This window comes from Narcine bancroftii, unplaced genomic scaffold, assembly GCF_036971445.1.
Source record: "Narcine bancroftii isolate sNarBan1 unplaced genomic scaffold, sNarBan1.hap1 Scaffold_695, whole genome shotgun sequence".
NCBI lineage: Eukaryota > Metazoa > Chordata > Chondrichthyes > Torpediniformes > Narcinidae > Narcine > Narcine bancroftii.
In genome coordinates, this window is record NW_027212203.1 from 1 (window position 1) to 19,390 (window position 19,390).

At 40.2% G+C, this 19,390-nt stretch overlaps 1 protein-coding gene across 1 annotated transcript in view; it reads left to right on the forward strand.

Annotated features, from left to right (window-relative positions):
- The first annotated feature begins 268 nt into the window (after window positions 1-268).
- edc3 (enhancer of mRNA decapping 3 homolog (S. cerevisiae)) overlaps window positions 269-19,390 on the forward strand; it is a 36,210-nt gene continuing 17,088 nt past the window's right edge. Inside the window, exons 1-3 of the mRNA XM_069913180.1 lie at window positions 269-427; window positions 10,359-10,525; window positions 14,660-14,970. Of these exons, the coding sequence (XP_069769281.1) occupies window positions 10,362-10,525; window positions 14,660-14,970 (475 nt within the window). The 5' untranslated portion in view covers window positions 269-427; window positions 10,359-10,361. The remainder of the gene's footprint in view (window positions 428-10,358; window positions 10,526-14,659; window positions 14,971-19,390) is intronic.

Sequence of the window (19,390 nt, forward strand, 5' to 3'; positions counted from 1 at the left end):
TCGGGCGGCCGCCCCCTCAACCTGATGCGACCAGTTGCTCCCACCAGGGCGCCATGGACCAGGGAGCGGGTTGCTAGGAGGAAGTGACGTCAGCGGGCGGCCGCCCCCTCAACCCTGATGCGACCAGTTGCTTCCACCAGGGCGCCATGGACCAGGAGCGGGTTGCTAGGAGGAAGTGACGTCAGCGGGCGGCCGCCCCCTCAACCCTGATGCGACCAGTTGCTTCACCAGGGCGCCATGGACCAGGGAGCGGGTTGCTAGGAGGAAGTGACGTCAGCGGGCGGCGCGCAGGCGTGGACAGTGAGTGAGCGGGCGGGCTCGATGGAGGAACGGGCGATGGATGCCGGCGCCGCTCTGGCTCGGGACGTTATTTAAAGGGCGCGCTGCGGTGGTCTAGGGTGAAGGCGGACCTCTCCCAGGACGGAAGGTGGTGACCGGCCGCGAGCAGGGGCGAGGGGTAGGGCGAGGGGGGAGGAAGCGGGCGCTGATGGAGCTGTTGGGGCCTAGTTGATGCGGTGCTCACCCCAGACCGAAGTCAACAGCCCCCCCCCCCCCACCCCGTTCGTTGTTGGGTGATGGCCTTAAATCTGAAAATGGGACTTCTTAAATCAAAGTACTGAGAAGATGAGATGGACGTGATGGTAAAGTTGCATCTGAGGCCAAATTTGGAGGATGGTGTGCTGGCTTTGGTCACCTAACTGCAGGAGAGATATCAGTAAGGTGGGAAGAGGGCAGAGGAGATTTACTAGGATGTTGCCGGAGACCTCCAAGAGCTGAGTTACGGGGAAAGGTTAAGTAGGTTAGGGCTGTGTTCCCTGGAGCGTAGAAGATTTGACAGGTATTTCTCAAGGGTATAAGTCAGTCAATGCCTGCAGGCTTTTTTTTTTTACCCCTCCCCACTGAGGGGAGTGTGAGTGATGACCTTGATGAAGGGCTCAGGCCCGGAACGTTGGCGATGACCTTGATGAAGGGCTCAGGCCCGACCGTTGGCGATGACCTTGATGAAGGGCTCAGCCCGGAACGTTGGTGATGACCTTGATGAAGGGCTCAGGCCCGGACCGTTGGCGATGACCTTGATGAAGACTCGGCCCCGGACCGTTGGCGATGACCTTGATGAAGGGCTCGGGCCCGGACCGTTGGCGATGACCTTGATGAAGGGCTCGGGCCCGGACCGTTGGCGATGACCTTGATGAAGGACTCGGCCCCGGACCGTTGGCGATGACCTTGATGAGGGCTCGGGCCCGGACCGTTGCCGATGACTTGATGAAGGACTCGGCCCCGGACCGTTGGCGATGACCTTGATGAAGGGCTCGGGCCCGGACCGTTGGCGATGACCTTGATGAAGGGCTCAGGGCAGGAACGTTGCGATGACCTTGATGAAGGGCTCGGGCCGGAACGTTGGCGATGACCTTGATGAAAGGGCTCGGGCCCGGAACGTTGGCGATGACCTTGATGAGGGCTCAGGGCAGGAACGTTGGCGATGACCTTGATGAAGGGCTCAGGGCAGGAACGTTGGCGATGACCTTGATGAAGGGCTCAGGGCAGGAACGTTGGCGATGACCTTGATGAAGGGCTCGGGCCTGGAACGTTGGTGATGACCTTGATGAAGGGCTCGGGCCCTGGGAACATTGGCGACGTAGCTGCACCTTTGCTCCATAAGGCCTCGGTTGACCTGCTGAGTTCCTCCAGCATTTATGTGTTTTCGTTTGGCTTCTCCAAACCACAGGACCTGGATTAAGGGTGAAGTGTGAAAAGGTTAGGGGAATATTCCTCTGGAACGTGGGCTATGTTCTCCACTCGTGCTGCTGCTGAACTCTATGGGAGGTCTTGAAAATGGGCGATTCTGTTTCATTGACTTGACCCTTTTTGGGAGTTACAAGAACTGGTGTTTCAGTTTATTCTGGTTTTGCAGGGTGTTTTGGCCCTCTTTGATTGGATGGAGTAAAAATGCAATGCTGGAGAAATCAGTCAAACAGTGTATTTTATTTTAAAGCCAAATTTTCAGGCCTGAGCTCTTCGTCAATACACACCTGATGAAGGGGCTCAAGCCTGAAACATGGTTATGTATTTTTGTCTTTGCTACATAAAGTACACTGTTTGACCTTCTGAGTTCTCCAACATTGGGAACCCTGGAGGTGATACGTTGATGATTTGAGATGTGATTTCTGGTGATCCTTCCTGAGTGTGAATATTTTCATGGCTAAGAGGGGAAGTGGCCGCCATCCTATGTAAACATTGTTTTTACTTGAACCGCGGTGAATACAGACTTCTGTGTTTTACTTCTGGTCAGGGTGGAGCAAGAGTGAGAACTGGTATTTAAATCTCTCTTAATTCTGATGAGAAACAATTGACTTTACTGAATGAACTGGGAGCCTCAGATACTTCTTTACTTTATATTTGTTCTTTTCTTATTTTGCACTACTTTTATTCGTAAGGTGGTTTAATATAAATGTTTCCACTGATGCAAAGAACAAATTTGTGATGTGTTCATGACAATAAATTCTGATCTGACCGGAAATGTTAGTTATTTCTCGTGCTACATATGTCTCCCTATCTCCTGACGAGATCCAACGTTTTCTGATTTTTGTTTTCTAATATTTTCACTATTTGATTCTACTTAAATTTTTTGAAGATTGTTGCTTATATTTCTTACTTGATACTGCTTACTCCTTCATAGGATTATGGCCTGCTTAATCGATCATTATTCTGCTAAATGTGTTTTTTCTTCTTTTGAGCTGTATTTACCCTTTGTGCAGCAGGTTAGGGAAATTTGTGCTTGCAAGGAGGTGTGTGGTGGGAGAAGTGTGTATTGAGCACAGTTGATCAACTGTTGTTTTTCTTATAATTACTCATTTATATTTGAATATAGCTCGTCCTCAACTTGCAAACCATCCCTAGTTACGTCCACCCGTACATACGGCCAAATATTAACAAAAAACTACGTATGCTGAGATTCTTCATTCAAGGTTCATTCTTTGAGGTTTTTTTGAATAATTGCTTTAATACCTCATTAAGACATGCAAATCCTAAGCGATCAATCCGAGCTGTGACCAATCCTTTGGTCCCAATTTTGGTCATAAGTTGAGGACTTGAAAAAATAAAATTAATTGAAATAAATTTTCAATTTAATCATTGAAAATTGTTCCTTATCTTCCTGAAGGATAAATGGTTACTGGTAGCTTCTAGTCAGTTCTTTGTTTGTGAATTTAGACATGCATACACACAGTTTCAGACCCTTTTGGTCCACGAGTCAGTTCAGTCCATTACACCCATTAACTTACAACCTCTGGTATGTTTTGAACGGTGGGAGGAAACAGGAGCCCCAGAGAAAACCCATGCAGACATGGGGAGTATGTCCAAATTCCTTTTCGACAGCGCAGGATTCAAACCCTGATCACGATCGCTGGCGCTGTAAAGCATTGCACTAACTGTTATTCAACTGGGCTGCCTTTACATTTGTGTCAAGTTGATAGATGATTAATTTTTAAATGGGTATTCTGCTTTGATTACACTTAAGCTAGCAGTAAAAACAAAAATAATAACTTTTTTTAACCGTTTATGAATACAAAATAAATTGCAAAGAGTAGAATTTGAAACCAGAAACTAAATATTGGAAGAATTTAGCCTGTCAAACGGTGTAAGCCAAGGTTTCCCAAACTTTTATATCCACTCGCATACCACTTTAAGTCATCCCCTATGCCATTGATGCTCTGATTAGTAAGGGATTGCTAAAGTGGGATGTGGGTGGAAAGAAAAAGTTTGAAAACCACTGTTTTAATCGTACCTCATTGACCGTTATGTGCACGGTTTCATAACTCCAAAGGAAATGGGCCATGACAATTTTTCTCAAAGCCAATCTGTCAATAACAATTGATTGAGAGCAGTGATTCTTGACCTTCCCTTCTCACTCACGTATCACCTTACACAATCCCTTCCTAATCACAGAGCAATGATGGCATAAGGATTACTTAGTGGTTTGTGAGTGGAAGGGAAACCATGAGGTAAGTCAGTGTTTTAGAAGCTGCTTTACCTGCTGATTTCTTCCAATGTTATTCTTTTGACATTTATAGTGTCTTTTCTGAACATTTAAAAAATTTTATTGTTAGTGAGGCACTAAATAAATCAGAAAGTTTGAATCTGAACAACTTCTTGTGGGTAAAGTTGTGAGATTTCTTCCTAATTAGCCAAACAGATTTTAATTTTTTTTCAACTGATAATTTTAAGTTGATCATTAACATTTGTTTTTATTTAGTCCGAAATGAAACCTAGTGAGAAATAATGATTTAATACCGTCATGGAACTTTATAGCTTTGTTTCTGAAATGTCATTGCAACAAAAGCTGCTTCTGAAGTATGTTTGAGAATACAGTAGATGAAAACCAGACAGGTTTTCTTAAGGTAAGCTTCCAAGATGCATTACCAAGACAAAACAAAAATGAATGAAATAGTTTTTTGTAACAATAAGTAAAACACAGAGTCACGTGATGGAGTAGTGGCCGGTCGGGTTGAACCAGCCCTCTCCAGAAAAAAAGTTTGGAAAAGACAAGGCTCAGCGAATACAAAACTCAAGAAATGGAAGATAAAGTTAGAGAGAAAGAACAAGAAGATGGCATCCAAGAAAGAGAAAGTAAGAACAACGGGAAAAGAAGAAGAAAAATCACCAGAGAAGAAGGAGAAGGCCTTACCTGCACGAAGGAGCTGCGGTGGTGAAGAGCAGACGATCTCCAAGGTTGGTGAGTGCCCTGCAAAGTCGCGACCTCCCGACCGGTGGACTCCAAAAATGGCTCACGGAGCTGAGCAAAAGTGTGCAATCAAAGGAAAAAGTGAACACCGGCGGGAGGGGTGCTCAGCCAAGGATGTGGGCAGTTACAACATGAACAGCTGGGGGATGCCCGGCATCAGGGCGCTCAGCTGGAGGATATAAACAACGGAGCAAGGAGTCGGATGAGGGAGAATGACAGCGGGGTGACCGACAACAAGAGGATCAACAGCAGGAGGCCAGACAGACAGACAGGCCCACGAAAGGAAGACCAACAGCAAGAGGAGTCCCGACAAAGACGTAGAAGTAATTCTTCTGGAAAAACAGAAGAGAAGAAGAAGACACAAACACAGGTACAGATACAGAAGAAGACCAAGATCTTCACTGGGAAATAGAAGGTAAAACAGATGGACAGAATATAGATAAAGCCTTTTTGAAGAACAAATGAGATAATTAAAAGAATGGTTATCATTAGAATTTGGTGCAATTAAAAGAAAAATGAAAGGAGCAGAAGACAAAATGCAAGGTTTAGAACTGGTCATGACAGAAATAGGGAAAAGAGTAGAAAACGTGAAGGAGCGGGGAAGGCTGTAGAAACGGGAGTAAATTATTTAAGAGAAAAATTGGAAGAAAGTGACAAAAAAATTAAAGAGACACAAGAGTTGTTATCTCAGAAAATTGATATGTTGGAAAACTATAGTAGGTGAAACAACATAAAAATAGTGGGCCTGAAGGAAGATGAAGAAGGTGCAGACATGAAGTAATTTATAAAAGGATGATTCTGAAGGTTTTGGAAATGACAGAATTATATGAAGAAATGGAAATAGAAAGGGCACACAGAGCACTAGCTCAGAAATCACAGATACATCAAAAACCAAGATCCATCTTAGTAAAATTTTTAAGATATACGACTAGAGAAAATATACTGGAGTGGGCAAGGAACAAAGTTAGAGAAGATAATAAGCCGTTGAATATAAGGGACAAAAAATTTTTTTTTTACCTAGACATAAGTTTTGAACTCTTAAAGAAGGAGGAATTTAATATAGCGAAATGATTTTATAGAAAAAAGGTTATAAATTTATATTAAGACATCCAGCCGTACTTAAAATATTTATACCTGGGGAGCAAAACAGACTGTTCTTGGATCCGAGGAAGCACAAGGAAATCGCAGTGTTTGCAGGAGAGAAGAGATGTAACAAGAAAGAAGACCAGTGATAAAGTATATATAAAGATGTAAAAATAATGTATATGTAAAGAACTAAAGATGGAAAAGAGAAGGGAAGGAAGGAAGAAGGGGGGGGGGGGGAAAGAGAGCTTTGTGATATGTATATTTTTTAAAAAAAAGTGTTTCCTGGGGGGGTGGGGGAAGAATAACCATCACTGCAAAATCAGCTGATGTTTGTGAGCAAGATCGCAAACAAATGAAAGGGGAGTTGTGGTTGCCCGGCAAGGGATAAAGGGCAGCTCAGAGAGGGGGGGGGGTGCATTTGGGGTTAAGGTGTTATTAGGTGTGGGAATTGTTGGAATATTTTATGTTTTAAATGTGTTGTCATACATTAAGTTTAAAAAGGGGAAAATAAAAGATAAAAAGGGGGACAGAGGTGGCGAGGAGGCGGGAAAAGAGGTGTAAACAAGATATTAGATGGCCACGTTGAACTGTATGACGATAAACATTAATGAATACATAACCAAATTAAAAGGAAGAGGCTATTAAATTTACTGAGAAAAGAAAAAATAAACATAGCATTTGTGCAGGAAACGCATCTAACTGAAGTGGAACATAACAAATTAAAGAGAGACTGGGTAGGACACTTAATGGCAGCATCATATAATTCAAAAGCTAGAGGTGTAGCCATATTATTTAACAAAAATGTACCAATCAAATAGATGAGGAAATAATAGATCCAGCAGGGAGGTATGTAATGATAAAGTGTCAGATATACTCAGAATCTTGGAATTTGCACAATATATATGCACCTAATGAAGAGGATCAAAGTTTATGCAGGATTTTTTTTTTGAAGATTGCAGACACACAAGGAAATATATTGATAGGAGGGGATTTTAACCTTAATTTGGATACAATGTTGGATAAAACTGGAAAAAAGATAAGTAAAAAGAATAAAATAGACAAATTTATGGTTAAATCAATGCAGGAAATGAAACTTATGGAAAATATGGAGGAGGCAACACCCAAGAGAGAAGGATACTCCTATTATTCGAGTAGACACAAAACTTACTCAAGGATTGACGTGTTTTTGTTGTCGGCCCATATTCAAGGAAGAGTTAGGAAAAACTGAGTATAAAGCTAGACTACTATCAGATCATTCACCCCTGTTATTAGCAATAGAGAATTTATTGAATGACAAATTAAAACATTTTTAAATAAACACAGAATCGGTGAAAGATAAATTTACACTATGGGACGCAATGAAAGCTTAAGACAATATGATAAGATAATAGTGAAAGATGATAAGTTATGTAACTAAGATGAAAAAGGATTACAATCGGGAAATAGAGGAGCTGTAAAGGGAGATAGCATGTATAGAAAAGGAACTAGTGAAAAAGAACAATATTTAAAAAAGAGAGAATTGATAAGACAAAAAAATAAAATAAGAAAGATTACAAAGGTAGAAAAGAACATAATGAAAACAGCGAAAATATTATGAATTGGGAGAAAAAAACAGATAAAATATTGGCCCGGCACCTTAAACAGACAAGCTGAAAGAATTGTATTGGCATCAAGGAAAAAGGCCAAAACAAATCACATATAACCCAACAGAGATTAATGAAAACTTTAAGGAATTTATGAACAATTATACCAAACTGAGAATGAGGGTAAAGATGATAAAATAGAAGAGTTTTTAGCTAAAATTGAACTGCCAAAATTGCAAAGAAGAGGAACAAAAACTGATAAAACCTTTTGAAATCGAGGAAGTACAGGATATATTAAAAAGCTGCTGAACAATAGAACACCAGGAGAGGATGGATTCCCAATTGAATTTTATAAAACATTTAAAGAGTTATTAATTGCGCCTCTCCTGTAAGTAATTAATCAGATAGAAGAAACACAAACTTGCCAGACTCATGTAAGACAGCAATAATTACAGTAATACCAAAGAGGGGAAGGATCCATTAACACCAGCATCATATAGACCAATATCTCTACTTAACTCAGATGATAAGATAAATAGTGAAAATATTAGCAAATAGATTGGCCGACTGTGTACCAAAAATTGTTAAACAAGATCAAACTGCATTTATTAAGAAAAGACAAACAGTGGATAATGTCTGTAAACTTATTAATCTAATAAATGCAGCTCAATGAAATAGAAACCAATGGTGGCTGTTGCCTTAGATGCAGAGAAAGCCTTTGACAGGGTAGAGTGGAACTACTTATTTAAGGTATTACAGATGTTCAATCTGCCAGAAAAAAAGTATTAATTGGATTAAAGCATTATATAATGGACTGTTGGCAAAAATGGTAGTAAATGGATATGTATCAAACCAATTCAAATTAAGTAGATCAACTAGACAGGGATGTCTATTATCCCCTCATTGTTTGCCTTAGCAATAGAACCATTGGTAGAGCTGTTAAGAATAGAAAACAAAATAAAGGGATAAAAATAAAGGAGGAGTATAAAAACAGCTTATTTGCAGATGACATCATAGTATACCTAACAGAACCAGAGATATCAAACGTTACCAATTCCCTTAACAGAGAAATTGTTTGATGAACTCAAGAGCATAATAAGAAATTCTTGTGGAAAGGGGGGGAAACCAAGGGTAGCGTTAGATAAATTAACAGATATAACCAGGGTGTTTGCAGTTACTTCAGAAATTATTATAGAGCTGCACAATTGAGGTATTTATCAGATTTTTACCAGACAAGAGGAAAAACCAGACTGAACTAAAATAGAACTAGATAAAATAGGGGAGAGAAGGTACCAGAACATATTCTTTATAAGTGGATGAAAAGCTGGTGCAATATAAAAGCTCACCAGTACTGCATCATTTACTTAATATATGGAAGAAGACCCAGTAGAAAGAAAAGAAATGAACTACCAAATACAAAATTGTTATTGATGCAAAAACCACTAATCCCTTTTACAATAGATAACCTTTCCTTTAGCGAATGGGAGAGAAAAGGAATCAAAAGAATAGAAAATTGTTTTTTGGGAAATAATTTATTAACATTTGAACAGTTGACGGACCAAATATGGAATAACTCAATGTAAAATGTTTGCATATCATCAACTGAAAGCTTATTTAAAGGATAAATTGGGAGCAGACTGAGATTACCAGGAAGGAAGCAGCTTTGAATATGTGAATACAGACACAATGATAATTAAAAGATTTATAACGAACATGTACAATAAGCTGCAAGATAAGAAAATGAGGAAATAAGCTATAAACCCAAACAAAAGTGGGAAAAGGATTTAAACATAAGATAAAGAATGAAACATGGGAAAAGTTATGTTCTGTAACTATGAAGAATACAATAAACACGAGGTTACGCACGATACAGTATAATTGGTTACATAGGTTATATATCATGCCCCAAAAGTTTAAAAGAATGGGACCCAACAGTATCAGATAGATGTTTTGGCTGTAAGAAGGAAATGGGAACAACAATACATGCAACTTGGGCATGTACAAAAGTGAATACGTTTTGGGTAAGAATTAAATCAGATATTAAATAAAATCACAAAAAACAACATGCCAAAAATTCCAGAGATCTTTCTTTTAAGTAACATAAAGAATTAGGCCTCAAATTGGATAAAGCACAAAAAAGATTTATTATGATAGCCTTAGCAGTAGCAAAAAAAATGTATAATGTCAACTTGAAAAATGGAAGAGAGCCTGAGAATACAGCAATGGTACATGGAAATGAATAAATGTATACCACTGGAAAAAATAACATAATTTAAAAATAAAGTCACATTGTTCGAACAATTTGGGAATCTTACGTGGAACCTAACAGCGAGGGCTTGCCTCAGACCTCCAGCCCCCAAAATGATAAGAAGGTAGTACGACTCGTCCAATGTGTAAAAGTAGATGACACATTTTTCTCGTTTGTTTTTCCTTTGTGTGAGACATTGCTTTATGGTTTTATTGTATTGTATATGTTGAATATTTATTAGTTTTGGAGGGGGTTAAAAAAAAGGGGGGAAATGCCATTGTGTATATTTAATGAGAAACGTTTGTACGTATTTTGGTTGTTAGGGTTCACAGTGTGAAAAATAAAAAAAATTATTAAAAAAAGTAAAACACGAAAGTCTGCAGGCGCGCAGTGATTGAAGTAAAAACATAACGCTGGAGAAACTCAGCAGGTCAAACAGTGTCCTTTATGTAGCAAAGATAAAAATACAGAACCAATGTTTTGGGCTTGAGCCCTTCATTAAGGGATCATCATGAAGGACTCAAGCCCGAGACATTGGTTTATATCTTTGCTGAGTTTCTCCAGTGTTGTTTTTTTATTTTAGCTTTTGCTCCAGTTCCTATCACACGATTGGCTAATGTGTGGCTACTTTTCTGGATCACATCACTGGTTGCAACATTTCTTTTTAACTGCTGCCTTAAATTTTTTTATTATGTTGTAGAATATGGCTGTCAATTGGATTGGAAGCCTTGTTTCTATTAATTGTGGAGAGACACTTGGAGTATATCAGGGAAAAATTTCTGCCGTCGACCAAGCCAGTCAGACAATATCTCTTACGCAGCCATTCCGTAATGGAGTCAAATGTTCAGTTCCAGAGTTAACTTTTAGGTAAGTGCCCTTCAATAATTAATTACTTTCAGTTGAACTGAGTATATCCATTAATATTTTTAAAAAAAAAATGAATGAATGAAATACATGTGTGCTTCAATTTACCATATATGCCCGTGTAATAGTAGAATTTTGTGCACCATTTTTTGGGGTAAAATTTGGGTGGTTGACTTGCATACACACTACTTTTGACACAGTAGATGCATGTTTCGCTGGGAACTCAGGCGGGCGAGTGGTAAGTCCACGTTCGGGGTTTCAGGAATTCGGATGGGCAGGCATCTGGAGCCAAGGCGAGAGCCCACACTTGGGTTGTCGGGATCTTGGATAGGTGGGCAGCTGAGGTGAGAGTCTGCGTTCAAAGCATTGGGAGTTCCGGTGGGCAGGCGGTCGGAGCCAAAATTTTGGGGTTCAGGGTGTTTGACTTTTACATCAGTTATTACACACATATTTACCGTGGTCAATGCAGTTATCCTATTCTTCGACACGTTTGGATGTGAAGTGGTGTTGGAAAAGATTCTTTTGCAGACAGAATATTAAGGCCTTCTGTCTCACTTGGCTGAATGGGATCTACTCCACTCCAATTCCTCCTGGCTGGTGCAGGGAAGTATTTTGGTTTTAGTTATGGTATTATCCCCAAACATTTTTTTAAATTTTGAGATGCAGCAGGGGAACAGTCCCTTCTGGCCTATGAGCCAGTGCCACCCAAATACACCAATTAACCTCATACATTTTTGGAGGGTGGGAGGAAACGACTATCTGGAGGAAACCCACACAGACATGGGGAGAACATACAAACTCCTTGCAGACAGCAGCGGGTTAGAACCTGGGTCGCTGGTACTATAATGGCGTTGCACTAACCTTTATGCAAACTGTGCCGCCCGTCAATTTTGTTTTGAATACGTGATCCTGGCATGAGTCTGCACGTTGGAAAAATTCTCCATTTCAAACTATATATTTAAAAAAAACTTTCTGTGTCATTACCTAATAATACAAAATCCGTCTTAATTTAAGAGAACCCCATTCCTCTGAGATGGTGAACCTTTTCTGACCAAATCAATTTGTTGCCTTTTATATTACATGTCTTCTGTTTATTGGATTCTTCATGTTTAAAGCACTGCAAGATTGTTTCTGATCATGTTTCATTGAGGTTCTTCAGCAGAGGGTGCTTGTAATTGTGGTGCCGACTATACCCCTGTCAGTAAAAGGTTCAGTTCCAAAATATTTTAAACAGTTGTGTAAGATCTCACGTTATGGCCATTCTTCCTTGATTATGTTCTGCAAATTAGCATGCAAATTATTTCCCACCTTAAAAATTATAAATTTTGCATTGATAGATAGCCATTCCATACATGGAATGGGTCAAGGAGTATTGGAAATGACATCAAGTCCCAGAATTGGAGAAACCGCATTGATTTGCATGTGGCCATGTACAGGATTTATTCTTCACAATTCAGGATTTTGAAGATATGAAATCCATCCTTTCCTCCTTGTGGTCATTTTAAAGTGAACCTTTGGTTCACAAACACGAAAACAGCTGCACAAATGGACTTTTTATCATTTTTCAAAGCTGCCAAGAACAGCTAGTTTTGCCCCAGAGAGACTCCTTGTGGCTTCCGATCGTGCCTTTATACCTTCAGACCCCCGAGGTTTCTTGAACATTTGAACAGACTGTTAGTACATATTCCTTAGAATTCTCTTGGGATTCATTGATCTGGGTTGTGTCCCTTAACCTATGGTGAATAGTCTTTACTCCCTTACCAAACAAGTTGTTGTTTTTCATCCTTGATGGATTATCAAAACACACCATGGAATGTTCTCGGCAACATTATTTTGGTTACTACTTTGAAACTTACATATGTTAATTTGCAGGCTCATTGAAAATTACAATTATGGTATCAATTCCCATGTCTCCTGGGCCCCCACCTGTAAATTAGAACTATAATTTGCTTTTAGACCATTTTTTCAGTGGTCTAAAAGATTGTCATGAACATTAATTTCTTAAATTGATGGTTGACATAATATCTTTCAAACATCAGCTGCTGGGGGATTTTATGGGTGGCAAATATGCATTGAATTAAAGATAACAGTTGCTTGTCCAACATTCATTTACAGTAGAAGTGTGAAAATCAGAACTGCATGGGGATTGGATTTTTGGATTTACTGGGTTCCTGGGCAGTACTTTTAAAATTCAAATTTAAGGAGGAATAAAGAAGAGATTAATGGGTAAATTTTGATCGTTTATTCATACAGCGTGGTTCATTTTCTAAAGCAGCTTGTTGCTGCAGTGCATCTGTGGCTTTTGCGCAAGCGCACAAATGCCTGCTAAATTTTTTAAAGTTTGAGTGTATTTGAAAGGTCTGGATTCTTGAGTGGTCTGGATTTCTGGCATCCGGAGTTTTGGTCTTTTACTGTATTTGCAATTTTATTTCCTATGACAAAAGCCCGGTTTTAAAAATAAGTAAATAAATCTTAATTTGTGAGAGCTTGGATCGTCCTATTTGGTACAACCAACCCATGTTAGCTTTCACCCTCAATGTGATATTTTGTCTGAGATTTTAAATCCTATTTCATTTCCATATACCTCCATTTAATTTCAACTATCTATTTTTTAATGTTGGTAGGAAACCCACTTCAATTTCTATCTGGTATTAGATGCAGCACTACAATTTAATTTTGTCCTACGCCCTTTGGTCCACCACATTCATTCATTTGCATGAATCCCATCTTCCAGCATTTGGCTCATATGTTCTATGCCAAATCGATTCAAGTACTCGTCTAGGCACGCGAATGCTTTCAGCAATTGTTTCTACAACTCTCTGGCAATGCATTTGAGGTCCAGACCATTGTCTTGGTGTGAAAGTTCCCCCTCCGATGTCCTCTCATTTCTTATCCTTATATTAAATCTATGTTCTCTAGTTTCACTTACCTCTGATCAGCAGAAAGGAAACCTGCTGTTTACTCAATCTATATTCGTCCTAATTTTATTACATCTCTCTTGACCTTTGCTTTTTGGGAAAGCAGACCTAGTCTCTCCATTTTCTCCTAGTAACAGAAATGTGCCATCTCGGGCAACATCCTTGTAAGTCTCCTCTGCAGCCTCTCCAGTGCTATCACTTCCTTCCTCTGGGGTGGAGACCAGAACTGCAGGCAGTACTCTAGCTGAAGTCTGAACAATGTTTCATAAAATTGGATCATGACCTCCCTGCTCATATATTCAATGCCTTGACTAAATCTTGCTAATATGTCAAGTCAGTGATTACACACTCACAGGAAGTCCTCATGGCAGTTGGAAGACTGTGTGTGTGCGTATTTATATTTATGTATACACAGACACGCACAGACACGCACAGACACGCACAGACACGCACAGACACGCACAGACACGCACAGACACGCACAGACACGCACAGACACGCACAGACACATCAATGAACAAATAGCAGAATGAACTGATTTATTGAAGGCAAATTGAGGTTGACAAGCTTAAATGATGGCAGGATGACACAGCACACGTGCTAATTCAGACTGCAGGGAGAGGGAGGCCCAGGAAAATTACCTGAGTCCACAGCCCTACCCGGGAGGTACCCAGGTAATTTTCCTGGGCTGACATTTTCACACTGCCGGTTGACAGGAGGGTTACATGGCGGTATGAAAAGGCCTACTGCATCTGGCGGTTCCTTCCCCTCCATGGAGCTGTCTGAAAGATTATAGATCATTAGCCCCCTTCCCCCAAGTTTACAGATAAAACCTCTGACTGGGATGACTTACTAAGCAGGGATAAGGAGAAATTTTAAGAGAGTCGCCCCAGCTCTTCATCTTTTGTCGACGCCATTGCTGTTTGACACAACTTTATTCAAACAGCTGTTCTGAGCAAAGCCCGACCAAGGCCCTCCACTGGGTGAATAGGTTTATGTGTTACTTCAAAGAACATTTACTTTTATATAGGACTGGAAGGGTATGGACCGGGTGCTGGTCAGTGGGACTAGGAGGGTGGGGATTTGTTACGGCATGGACTAGTAGGGCCGAACTGGCCTGTTCTGTGCTGTAAGTGGTTATATGGTTATGGTAAACTGAGTTATTAATGCCAGACATAAAATTATTGTTTGGTCTTGATCTTTTTCTCTTGTGTTCCAGTGCAATTGATATCAAAGATCTCAAAATATTAGAGCTGCCGAATTCACAGTTGACCACAGGCCTAGCTCAGCCTTCAATGTTTACATCTACCAATTTATCTCATAATCCGTACTCGTCTCAGAATGGAGCTGGTAAAGGAGTAAAGAAATCCAATTCATCAGGAACTGCTCCACAAGCAATTCCACGTCGTGCAGAACTTAAAGTTCAGGATCTAGTCACATCACCACAGCAGTATTCCAAAAGCTATGTGGATCGCCATATGGATTCTGCCCTGACTCCATCTAAAGCGTTTCGTCGAAGACACAATTCCTGTGAGTAGGTGGGGGTAGACCTTTTGCGAATTGTGGTACCGTATCAAAAGATTTCTGACTATTAAATACTAATGTTTTGGTTATAGAAATAGCTGCTATTTGATAGATCAATTATGGGTGATAAAGTTTGGGATTCATTAACTGGAATTTTGAACAAATTAAATTAATCTTTCCACATGAGTGCCTGAATGCATTGTCAGGGGTGGTAATGGAGGCTGGAACAATAGGGGCATTTAGAGATTATTGGAAAGAAAAATAAAAGGTTTGCGGTCGGGAGGCTTAGTTTTTTATACAAGTTGGCATAATATCATAGGATGAAGGGCCTGTACTGTGTTGTAATGTTCTATGAGATGTAAGCTTGAATTTTTTTTAAAAAGATTCAGAGTTTTAAAAAATGTATTGACTTAGTATGCAATCATGTACAGGACTTTCCTACAAATGCAGATATTTTTCCTCTATGAAAATTTAAATAGATAACTTTTATTTGCTAAGTGCAATTGATTTAAAATCTTTCAGCTTTTCTTGCAAGTTTTTTAAACATTTCATCTTCACCCAATGCTGACCTTAATGACCTGCCTGAAATGGATCAATGTTCAAATCTGTTGTTAAAGCCAAGGTTCTGGGAAGATTGCAGTAATATTGGTGAAACTGTGCTGTCTTTGGGGGAGACCATCAAGGTGATTCTTCGGATGTTAACTTTGTGGCATCTTGTGATAGCTGATGTTGGCAGTAAGTCGGGACTTTGGGATTTCAGTCCTTTGGGAATTTGGATATGTGATACATGAATAGTTTATAAATCTCTTTTTGATCCTTGATTTTGAACGATCTATAAAACTTTTGTGAGTCAAGTCATCCATTGTGTTAAATAACCAAGATATTTATTTGAGAAAATAATTCTGTAGCTTCTGCTTCTGGTTTTTGGTTTTGATTTTCTTTGTAATTCATTGCAAGCAATGAATTTATTCAAATATAATCAGTGATAATCTAGTTCATCCCTCAAGAGTTTACCAAATGGGGTTTATCTTCAGACGTTAACACAAAGATCAGCGTGTACAGAGCCGTTGTCATGCCCACGCCCCTGTTCGGCTCCGAATCATGGGTCCTCTACCGGCATCACCCACGGCTCCTAGAACGCTTCCACCAGCGCTGTCTCCGCTCCATCCTCAACATTCATTGGGGCGACTTCATCACTAACATCGAAGTACTCGAGCTGGCAGAGTCCGCAAGACCCAACTGCGCTGGGTGGGTCACGTCTCCAGAATGGAGGACCATCGCCTCCCCAAGATCGTGTTACCTGGCGAGCTCTCCACTGGCCACCGAGACAGAGGAGCACCAAAGAAGAGGTCCAAGGACTGCTATAAGAAATCTCTTGGTGCCTGCCACATTGACCACCGCCAGTGGGCTGATATCGCCTCCAACTGTGCATCTTGGTGCCTCACAGTTCGGCGGGCAGCAACCTCCTTTGAAGAAGACCGCAGAGCCCACCTCACTGACAAAAGTCAAAGGAGGAAAAACCCAACACCCAACCCCAACCCACTAATTTTCCCTTGCAACCGCTGCAACCGTGCCTGCCTGTCCCGCATCGGACTTATCAGTCACCATCGAGCCTGCAGCAGACGTGGACATACCCCTCCATAAATCTTCGTCCGCGAAGCCAAGCCAAAGAGAACCCAAAGTTTAGCCGATTGGATTTAACAAAAATATTGTTATCTCTGTGACAAGGCCACAAATGAATAGGAGTAACCATTAGAAAGAGCTTTCAATATAATGTCTGTTGAAGGAAAGAGTGGTTGGGGGGCTTTTTAAAATTATTCTGATTTCTCCTCCCCCACTTCTGAGAACTAAATGTTGAATTGAAATACTTTTTGTGGACTTGTACTTCTGTTTTTCAGATGAGAACGCTGGTGAATTAGCAAGATGCTTTTCATAAGAGGGAACTCAACATGCCTGATCCCATTCCACCTCGACATCTCAGAGATACATTTAATGCTCAAGTTGTTTTTGCCCTCTACCTTACTGGTTTGGAGTTGGCCAATAGATGCATGTCCACTGTCTATTGATAGTTGGCTGACTTGCCACTTGGCAGCATCTAGCCATGTAGTCTTTAGTCTATAACGTGGGCACTTGAGGGTTAACCACAGCAGGGAGCAGTCTTGGATAACTAACTTTGTCTTTTGTACTGCTTGGCTCTTTGCCACCATTGAGAATAATGTTCTGCTTTTGGCTAAAATCTCCCTCGTCATGCTTTTTCATGAAACTATCCTACAGTCATAAAACAACAAAACTGCTGGAGGAACCTTGCGGATTAGGGAATAGACGTGATGTTTTGGGTTGAGAGACTTGATTTGGATTGAGATCTCTTTGAGGCATGCCCATTCTTCGGTGGGAGTTCTCTGAGACCTTCTCACTGCTTTCCTTCAGTGATTTCCACTGCTCTCCTCTTTGATTGCATTCTCCTCGTCCAGATGAATGCTCTCGACCTGAGATTTTTGACTATCTGTTTCCCTCAACAATTGCTGCTTACCCTCCAGCAATTTGTCTCCTGCTTCAGGTTCCAGTATCTTCAGCCTCTTGTCTCCATAGAATTTAAATCTCTTTGCTCTTTAATCATAGATCCGCTAGTTTTGGAATCCCTAACATGGGACATAGACGCTGACGATCTACCCTATTTTTTTTTCATTTAGACATACAGCATGGTAACAGGCCCTTTTGGCCCATGAGCTCTTGTAGTTTTGAATGTCTATCATGTAACTTCTCAGTCTCCTTTGCTCTAGGTAAAACAGACCTAGCCTATCCTATCTCTCCTTGCTACTCAAGCCATCCAACCCAAGCAGCATCCTTCAAATCTTTGTTACATTCTCTCGAACTTGATCACAGCTTTTTCTATAATGTCACAACAACTGGACTTGATACCGGTACTCTTAAGTATTGCTTCATTGAAATGTACTCTTGTGTGACTGGAGTAGATGAGACTTCTTCCATCTTGGTGAAGTTGCAAAGAAAATCTTTCTGCTGGAGATTTTTTTTTGACTGATATCACCATTTCAAGTAGAATATGAAGGAGAGGAGGAGAAGGCCAATAAGCAAAGATAAAAATAAGCAGTGGATTTTGAGTAAATGATCAAGAATTGAAGTATAAAATTCTATAATATTGCAGTTGATAAGATAACTTCTGGGGCTTCTAGAATATTTGTGATACCTGTTCTACTTTCCTGGCTGCCAAACTTCATCTCTTGATTGGATTACATGCTGGAAAGAGCTGATCTCTGAGTAGATATTGTCTACTGATAATTGAGACACCCCAAATTAGGAATGCCTGCTTGGTCAGTGCTTTCTCTTCCCCAGCGCCCCACCCCCAACAATGTCAGGTGAGGAATGCGCGACAGAAATCATTCATTTCACAGGTTCTACATCAGAGCAACTGACTTGTGGTACAATACTGATTCTTCCTGGCACTATTTAAGGGTTACAACTTGCAATTGAGTTATAAATCGAGCAGTTATTGTCTTTCTGAATGTGTCATCATGGCATCACGTGGCTTAAAGCTAAATGCATTTGGCTACACATTTGGTACTTTTTAATTTTCCAAAATAAAACTATAGTTTTTAATTACCTGAAATCTTCACGTTCTTTTTTAAATTTAGACATAGAGCATGGTTTCCATGCCACCCAATTAACTTACACCACCAGCACGTTTCGAACAGTGGGAGGAAACCAGACCTCATGGGGGAAATCCTATGCAGACACTGGGAGAACATAATAACTCCTTACAGACAGCGCGGAATTCAAACCCTTGTCCTAATTCCTGGAGCTGTAACAGCATTGCGCAAACCACTATAGCAGTTGTGCCGCCCTAAGGCGGAGAGCTCTCGGTTTTGAAGGATAAAACCAAAATGTCCTGAAGATCTTGAAGTTCCATTGCCGTATATTCTAGTGAGCATTTCCTGAGATAATTTTTAACCAGTAAGCATGTAATGTTGAAGTTAGTTATTTCCTAAATGTGAATGTTGTCTTAATTTTGTAATAATTATCAGGGGATTCTGACTAGTATTTACTGTTTATAAACATATTCCTGGCATAATGTCAAAATAGGTGAAGCAGGAGTAGATTTTCATCAAGAGCATTGAAACTTTTCAACTGTTTGCAGGGTTGTTGGCATTGCATGTGTGTTGTCAGTAAAGAATAATGGTGACATTTAGATGTCATAGTTTAACATTTCTTGTCTTGATCGGTTTCTTCACTGAACATTTTTTTGGAATAATGGTTCCACCTTGTAACTGAGCATATTTTAATTTAGCCTAACAAAATTTGAGCAAGTCACAAAACACTTCATTACACCCATTTACCCTGTAATTTTCTTTAAAAATTGTATCAACTTTTAATAAAAGGAGTTTGTATTTTTTTTCCATGTGTCTGCTTG